This window comes from Chironomus tepperi, unplaced genomic scaffold (genome assembly GCF_022539635.2).
Source record: "Chironomus tepperi strain 1889 unplaced genomic scaffold, CSIRO-AGI_Ctep_v1 contig_359, whole genome shotgun sequence".
NCBI lineage: Eukaryota > Metazoa > Arthropoda > Insecta > Diptera > Chironomidae > Chironomus > Chironomus tepperi.
This window is the reverse complement of record NW_027226481.1, coordinates 3,296,770-3,305,905: the sequence shown is the minus strand read 5'-3', so window position 1 is coordinate 3,305,905 and position 9,136 is coordinate 3,296,770. Positions and strand designations below refer to the sequence as shown.

Below are 9,136 nucleotides of genomic sequence, written 5' to 3'. Positions count from 1 at the left end.
TAATTTAAGTGAATTATAAGAAATATTTGATATTAAATTATTTTGTATTGAGAATAAATTTTAATAAATTTTTTATTATTTATGTAATTTAAATAGTTTGTTTAAAGCATAGCTCAAAGGGTGATTTAACACAATACTTTCATATTGTAGGGAAATGTGCATAATCTTAATGATAGATTACGGATATTAAGGTGAATAATCAAATGAAAAATAGCATTTTCAAATGCCAGGATCTGAATCTTTAAGGAGTTCTTAGGAAGGCAGTGTCAAGGATATGTATATTCATGGAGTATGGGGTTTGTTTCTAGAGTCAAACTCCTACTTCTTGGAACAAAATCTTCAATTTGCTAGAGTTTTTCGAGAAATTATTGCCACAATTCCAATTTTACAGCCTTGACATAATTTTTCTTGCAAGTTACTGCGTTCACGGGGATTAGGATGTCTTACTTCAAAGCTACCAAATATCAAGTGTTACCTTCTTATGGTTTTTTCTGATATTCCTAAATACAATGGTTTGGTCAAGAACATCAGACCTGCATTTATTGCATTTTAGATGCGCAGTCTTGAAGTTTTGGACAAATCATTCATAATAAATCACTGGCGACCATAAGTCCATTAAAAGATAGCTTATAGGCTCATCCAAAACACCAGGTCTGAAGGGTCAATCAGTCTTCAATAAGGCTACAGGTAAGGTTTACAATCGTACATTACCAAAACCAACTTTTCCAAAGAAATTAACACTGCTGTTTCCCGATAAAATTACAAATCAGTCCTTTTTAATTAAAACAAATCATCAATATAAAGTTAGGTATTTTAACTTAATTAAATTTTCGTATTTATCAAGCGCCAGGTGTATAAAAAAAATAATCACAGAACTTCAGATGCAACATTGTAACACATACTTGCAATATTTTATTGTGTTGAGTAAGCACAACTCTTAATAAATTTATACACAATCATTCCCAATCAATTATAGCCAAATTGAAAAAGATTAAGGAAGAATAAAAAAAATTCCACACGTACTTTGACAATAAAACATCTGTTCAGTAATTGAACGACGAATATCTGAAGTGGACAAAAATACTATGAATGTTAAGATAACGTTTATCGCATCCAATCGTATGACTTTTTATAGTAAGAATTTGAAAATATTTTAAGCGCCGGCAAAATCAAAAAATTTGTGAAGTAAAAAGTCGTGTGAATGAACTCATAAAATATATTTATAGCAATAACTTTAGTTTAACTATCAATTTTACTAGCTTTTTTGTGCAATATCTTCAATATTTTACTATTACTGCTCATAAAATTCTTTAATATGAGCCACATTCGTTGCACACATAACGGATGAAATTCCAACATTTATTCCACATTTGTGAGAAAAATAATGGAATCTTGTAGAATAAGTTTAACAATAAAAGCTCTTCCAAGTAGCTTATTACATCCATTTTTATAACACAAAAAAAAAATATTCTAATCCCAAATAAAATTCAATCCTGAAGTTCCTTAACATTTTCATCCTCAAATCTTTATGAAAGGATTTTTCTTTCTTGTGGATGGAGACACAAATGGAATTTCAATTTTCCAGACATAGAAACAACATCCACACATTTGACATTTCGCCTTCGAGCATAACTGTAAAGTATATTAGTAGTTAACGACAAGCAGTTGAGATTAGCAGGTCGCTGTAGTGGAAACGATGACATGAAAGTTTACAAATCTCTTCTTGTTTGGGGCAAGCAGTGCGATGGATCCTTGTGGGGAAATTTTGTTGGAATTTGTTGAGTTAGAATTGGATTAAGCTTGAATTTGACTCGGATATTGCAGTGGGGGACATCTTATGTGTTGGGGCACTCTTGTGCATACTAGTAGGAAATGCCATGTACCGTGTGTCCTGTGAAGCTTCAGTCTAGGCTTACCACCAAGGTATGCCTCGAAAAAAGGTTGTCCACCACTGGTAAATTGTATGGGAAATTTGACTCGACTTCAGATTTAAATATCCTTTAGATTTAAATATCTATTAAATTATTCAGATTTCATTAATTTATTCGAATTTGATTTATCTAAAACCGTTAAACCTTAAATTTCCGAAATTTTATGCTATAAATCAACAAAAAATCACTCAAAGGGATTCCCACAAAACTAAGTGTAATAGTGAACCGAAATAATCTGTCTAAGTAAAGCCACTCACTGCTTCATTTGTGTACACATGTATTCTTGTGCGTATAAATCTGTACTATGGTTGTTGGAACCCCGATATGAATGATTTATGATGTTAATATTAACTTTGACAAAAATCTGTCGTAAAAAGTTAAGAATGAGGGAAAAGAACTGCAAAAAAATGGAAAAAGGAAGAAAGTTTGCGACAGAGGACAAGATATAAGTTTATGGTATATGATTCCCTTATTACCCTCTGCTCATATGCTCACTCACTCAGGCATAGGAAAAGGCAAACATTTTGTAAATCTGCAATTTACTTTTTCCTTTTTTTTCTTACTTACACATCGTCTTGATTGCCTGACTTCTTTACATCCTCACATTTTATTATCATATGTGCATGTTATGTGCTTATGAAACAGAGACAGACACTGAATGGAAAGAGGATGATGGTGTTGAAAAAATATTTTTGGTTATGGATAGTTGGATGGGGGTTTTTAGGGCGCATTTTAATTCCAACATGCCAATTTTGGAAGTGATTTGAAGCGGAGACCCTGAATAGCACAAATAGCTTATTCGGTCAAAAGCCCAGCCACAGGTCGACATGACCATGACTTGTTGCCTAACTTGTTCGGTTTATATCCGGCACCATTCTTGAGCCACATCAGTTTGGTGCTATTTGGAAACTTACTAAGATAAGAATTAATAGAAGCCATGACTCAAAAGCATATCCAGAGGGAGGGATTGGGACTATGACTTACTACGTAAATCTCAGCTTACTAAGTACCCCAAAGCAACGACTTAGATATCCGAGATTTACTACAAATTCCACAAAAGGACCAAACAGAACCGACCACAACTCCACTCACAACAAAAATTCTTGCTAAAAAAAATTTACTTTTGCTTGCGGTGACGAGCAAGAACAGAATAAAAATGAACCTTATGATGTTCAACAGCTTAAGATTGTGTTCTCAGAAATGCCTTTCTCTCTCTTTTTCTACTTCATATGTACATGGATTTCATATATTTCATGTATCCTCAAGGATATATCCTTCAGGTTCTGATGGCAAGAAAACGACATGACGTGCATCGAATAGAATCGACACAGATGAAATATAAAGTAAATCGATTCTTGGGTTATTTTTGGTCGTCTCATAAGCATGTGTCATCAAAAAAAAAAAGTGTCTTGTTATTGGCATAAAGAATACTATCAAGTATAGTGGCTATTTATTCAAACGATATTTCCGAATATATTACATTCTATGATATCACAAAATTGCCATCTTCCCACTTTATATTAATGATGCCATTGATTTCTAGCCAATTTCTTATTTTGTGTTGATGCAAGAAGAAACTTAAAGCTGATGTATTGCTGTATTTTCATGAAATGGCATGGCTTATAAATGTCGATCATGTATCGAATTAAAGATATGAATCAACAATATAGGCAATGCCAAAGCATTTGTTCCAAATTTCTTATTTTCGCTGGCATATTTCATTACTCTTGATGCCAACATTGGCATTTTGGATCTGAGGGAGAATCGAATTATTTATTGGAAATTTCTAGTTATTTTGCTTTAAGCTTTAAAGCTGTTAAAATGAGTAAGTGTTTGATGATCCTTACCTCATGTGACGTAACAAGTGAACGATTCATAGCTTGCAGGTGTAAAAATAAATGATAAAATTTATTAAAAATCATTCCTTGATAATATTTATGGCTATTTTTATCAATCAAGGTCGAGGAAATGAATTGAAATGTTATCCATAAGGTGGGCAAGCTGCAGTTAATTGAGGGTGTGATTCACCGTCCCTAAGAGGCAAATAGACCCCTTTAAAGTATCGTAGGGGTCTTTCTGTTCAATGAAAGCAAGTGCTTTGCCGGTTAGTGTTAGTTGCATGCCAAATGAACGGCTTCTAGGCTTCAGTTGTACAACTAGCCAATATTTGATCTCATTAAGGCTATAGAACCCGTCAATTTGACTCTGAATAGCAAGAATAATTGACTTTATCGCAGCAACATCCAAGACATGAACCACATTTTCAACTTTAAAATCATAAAATTTTAATAATTTTTTAACGATAAGCATATCAATTAAGCGGCACAGGTGCAAGAAATTATTGATAGTGCTATCACTTTTACTTGAAGTCCCGACACTTGCCATAGAAATTTCTAGGAAAATATATAAACAGCCGAATTTTTGCAAAACATTATCAGTTGATATTGTGACATTAGTAAAGTCAAATGGCATCGTCAAAAATTGTTATTCTTGCATTATTCTGCTTAGTGCAGCAAGTATTCTCATTTTGGACAGCATGTCCTAATGGACGACTACCAATTGATGTGCAAACTCCTCATTGCACTAGCAATGGATGTCATGCAGTCAGAGGTGAACCATTCAAAATGACAGTTCTTATGGATTTCCTTCAATCTCATCAACAACTACGGCCGAGAGCAACAATTTTCATCTTTGGTGTTGGAATTCAAATTCCAGATGTGCCTGGACATGATGATGTGTAAGTGATGTAATTTTAAATTGTTTTGAGTGTTATTTGGAGAGCTTGAAGCTGGCTTGTGTGGAAAAGTTCACTCAAATCGACTAGATTCGATATAAAACCCGAGTCTGCTTCGAGTTCTGGTAATTCAGGTGTTAGCTGACACTAACAAAATTGGTTTGACTACATCCTACTCGAATGATTGCTGGAACAGTGAATAGTGTTAGATTTGTGGAGCATTGCTAAGTTTGAGCTAAATTTGTGAATTTATTTAAAGAGTATGGCCAAGAGCTTCATTTTGAATGGACAATTTGGAGTCTTATTGGTCAAAGTCTGTGTTAAGCAAGTCTAGAGCCAAACCATACACTCATTTGTGAATATAACTTAGTAGTAACTAGATCCTAACTCAAATTAATCTAACAATTTCCAGATGCCCACATTTACTTCTCAATGGCCAGCATCATGGATGTCCAGTGGCACCTCAGGTACAATACACATGGGATATTGACATGCTTGTACCAACAAACATTCCTGCATTTCAAAATGGAAGAATTAGAGGTGAGAATCCTTCATAATATATTTAATTGATTGCTTACTAATTATTTTGTGATTATTTCAGTTGAGATTCTGGAAGGTACGAATGTTTTGATATGCTTTGATGCTCATGGAACCATGACATAGAAGGAGATTAATATGCAGATGAACTAGATTATGTTATTTTAATGTATAGAGTTTGGGGTTCGGTCAAGAACTGCTGGCCTGAATTTCCTGTGTTTTAGATCCACAGGCCTGCATTTTTGGACGAATCCTAATAAAGCAGAGCTCGAAGTCAACTCAAATTTTATATGGAGTCAAGTCGACATGAGTCAACTTTTTCATACTAAATACGAGTCAACTTCGAGTTCTGTAATAAAGTCTGATTAAAAGTATTGTAAATAAAGCTAATTTAAGTATATATCACTGAAAGCATTGAGTGACTCACTAACCTACATACATCGCCAATTAATCCTAGGTTCAACTCTTATCAACTCAAAATTTGATAATAAACAACAATCACTAAGCAGTATGAATGCCTTTAACATTGGCATTGCTACATTTCAAGACTAAAACAATCGATTTTCATCCATCCTCACCATCGTCTAATTTCTGATTCTAAGTAGCACCAAGTGTAATTAATCAATAATTCTAACCCCCCCCAAAAAAATAACCATGAAAGTGTCTAACGAGAAAATTTGATTAATTATTTCAACACAGAAGTGTGAACGCATGATTTTTCTTTTCATGTCACTCCCCTCCAACCCCCACTACCCCCATCTCTTTATTCACAATTCATTCACTTGATGTATCAATATGCATGTGTAGTGTTTTTGTATGAAGAACCATGAAAATAAAAGGAAGCATCATGAGAAATGATACAGCCATGAAATTTTTTTGTGTGTACATACATATTCCATGAAAAAGGATCAAAATCCATACACAAAAAATATATATATCTATGAGCAAGAAGTAGTGGAGTTTACGACATAGCATAAATGTATAAATATTTCAAAATATGTTTGGATTTGTAGACGTGATGAGAAAATTGATAGGTCGATCATTCCCAATTTCATATTTTTTTTTTCTTTTCTTCTTTATGCTTCATCTTTGTTGGTCTTGTGTGTGTAAGTATGGTGAGGGATGCTGTGAATGGCAACGATGAAATGAGATGCTAATGATTGTCATTTGGCCTGGTCGTCTGATTAGGAGACTAAGTATGGCATTGGAATTAAAGTTTGGTGTTCAGTTCAAAATGAGGCATAATTGCTGCTTCAAAAGATGCAAAGATGCAAAATTGCTGCTTCAAAAGATGCAAAAATAACTGCTTCAAAAGATGCAAAAATAACTACTTCAAAAGATGCAAAGTTATTGCCTAAAAAGATGCAAAGTTACTGCTTCAAAAGATGCAATGTTACTGCTTCAAAAGATGCAAAATTACTGCTTTAAAAGATGCAAAGTTATTACTTCTTAAGATCCAAGTTTGGTGCTTCAAAAGATGCAAAAATAACTGCTTCAAAAGATGCAAAATTGCTGCTTCAAAAGATGCAAGTTTGCTGCTTAAAAAGATGCAAAGTTACTGCTTCAAAAGATTGTTTGCTTCAAAAGATGCAGATTTGTTTGGTTCAAAAGATGCAAAATCACTGCTTCAAAAGATGCAAAGTTATTACTTCTTAAGATCCAAGTTTGGTGCTTCAAAAGTTGCAAAAACTTCATAAGATTCAGATCTGATGATTTAAGGATGCAATTTGAAAGGACTTAAAACTAATTTTGATCACAAAGATGCAGAACAAGTTCAAAAACCAAATGCGCCTTAAACACCTGATCCAATAGTTCCTTCCCATTTTTAACCATTTCGTGTTCTTTTTCAGTTGTCTTTCAATATTTTCTTCATCATTTTCCATAAAGCATAAGAAAAATCGTTACATAAAAATATATTTTTTCAGCACACAAAACACATGATGATGTATGAAGAGGTTTCATCTCCTACCTCACGTCTTCTTTCTGTTTTTCTCTCTCATTCCTTCACATTTTTACTTGTGTCTATCATTGAAATGAAAATGAAAATGAATAAATAGCATGTGGTGGAAATGATGGATATATTCCTTATAATGTCCTTCTTCATTTTTTCTCTAGTCATTGCAGTGTGTATGATGAGAATAAAAATAATGAAGAGTTTAGGACAGAAATTTAATAAAGTTCTGATGATTCATTACAGGTTCAGATTTCATATGAATTTGATTAGATTTTATTAGAATTTAGGGGATGTAAGCAAGGGGATGAAGTTCTATTTTATTAGGTGAATCTTAGTCTATGGCTAATTAAATTGAATTTTTTTCGAAGATCTTCTTTCAAGTTAATTACAAAATTTTATTACTTATTTTGTAATAAAAGGGATATTCCATGAATATGATGGGATCGTGACTTGAATATGGAAAGTAGTTGTTGTTTTTATTTTGGTAATTAAATATTGATTCGAAATTTGGGATGAATGATGGAATTCTTTAAGAGATGCAAAGTTTTTTGCTTCATTTGATGCTAAGATTCTTGCTTCATTTGATGCAGAGATTCTGGTTTCATTTGATGCAACATTTATTGCTTCTTTTGATGTAAAGTCTCTTGCTTCATTTGATGCAAAGATTTCTGCTTCATTTGATACAAAGATTCTTGCTGCAAATTCAAACTTCATTTGATGCAAAGTCACCTGATTCATATGATGCAAAGATGCTGGCTTCATTTAATGCAAAGTTGTTCGCTTCATTTGAAACAAAGGTTCTTGCTTCTTTTGATGCAAAGATGCTTGCTTCATTGGATGCAAAGGTTCTTGCTTCATTTGATGCAAAAATTCTTGCTTCAATTGATGCAAAGGTTCTTGCTTCATTTGATGCAAAGATTCTTGCTTCATTTGATGCAAAGGTTCTTGCTTCATTTGATGCAAAAATTCTTGCTTCAATTGATGCAAAGGTTCTTGCTTCATTTGATGCAAAGATTCTTGCTTCATTTGATGCAAAAGTTTTTGCTTCATTTGATGCAGAGTTTTCAGCTTCATATGATGCAAAATTTTCGCTTCAATTTAACCAATTCCACACTTTACTAAATGCCATTTTCATATGCTCAACATCCATGCAAATAAGTGGATTGTTTCAAGTGTCTAGAAAAACAGTGCATAACCATGTATGAAAATTCTTTAGTCTTTTTCCTCCTTTTTGTCCTCGCAATTCACTTAAAATCTAGGTTAAATCCGTCAACAACAAAAAAAAAAAAAAACTCTTCACGTCATGCTCAAAGCTACTGTAATTTAAATGAAAATACTTGAAACAATTTTTTTTTATATATTCACAAGTTGTGCAATAGAAATTAAAAAATATGAAAGGCAGGTAAATGAAGTATCATAAGAATCATTGTGAATAATCGCATAAAGTTCCTGAACTAAAAGCTTTGTTCACCGCCGAGTGTCATTACATTTACAGAAAAAACAGCAACAAAAGACTGTGATATGGATATAAAGAGGTACTTGAAAAATTATAACAAAAAAAGGAAAGGCATTAAAGGAAGCAAGAAATTAAATGTTGTGTAGAAAAAATGCAATTAAAAAATCGCTTGTTAGTTCCATAAAGTGTCTGTTTTAGAGCTGTTAAGAGAGGTTGGTGAACTAACGTTGGAGAATTCCCTTTGGCATAAAGCTATTGCTTGACTAAATTTGAATTGTCTGTCTTTAAATAGTAGCAGAAGTTCCTCTGAACTGGCAGAAGTTCCTCTGGACTGGCAGAAGTTACTCTGAACTGGCAGAAGTTACTCTGAACTGCCAGAAGTTCCTCTTAACTGGCAGAAGTTCCTCTGAACTGCCAGAAGTTCCTCTTAACTGCCAGAAGTTCCTCTTAACTGGCAGAAGTTCCTCTGAACTGCCAGAAGTTCCTCTTAACTGGCAGAAGTTCCTCTGAACTGGCAGAAGTGG

At 33.4% G+C, this 9,136-nt stretch overlaps 1 protein-coding gene across 1 annotated transcript; it reads left to right on the top strand.

Annotated features, from left to right (window-relative positions):
• Positions 1–4,396: 4,396 nt before the first annotated feature.
• Positions 4,397–5,640, top strand: LOC139095134 (uncharacterized). The gene is made up of 3 exons (XM_070646397.1): positions 4,397–4,668; positions 5,078–5,205; positions 5,267–5,640. The coding sequence occupies exons 1-3, from the start codon at positions 4,397–4,399 to the stop codon at positions 5,326–5,328; spliced, it is 462 nt and encodes a 153-aa protein (XP_070502498.1). The 3' UTR covers positions 5,329–5,640.
• Positions 5,641–9,136: the final 3,496 nt, after the last annotated feature.

Bases quoted from the DNA above. Each gene is read 5' to 3' on its own strand.
- LOC139095134 (XM_070646397.1), top strand. From the start codon at position 4,397: ATGGCATCGTCAAAAATTGTTATTCTTGCATTATTCTGCTTAGTGCAG. The intron at 4,669-5,077 runs GTAAGTGATGTA...AACAATTTCCAG, and splicing joins GTGCCTGGACATGATGATGT to ATGCCCACATTTACTTCTCA. The intron at 5,206-5,266 runs GTGAGAATCCTT...TGATTATTTCAG, and splicing joins TCAAAATGGAAGAATTAGAG to TTGAGATTCTGGAAGGTACG.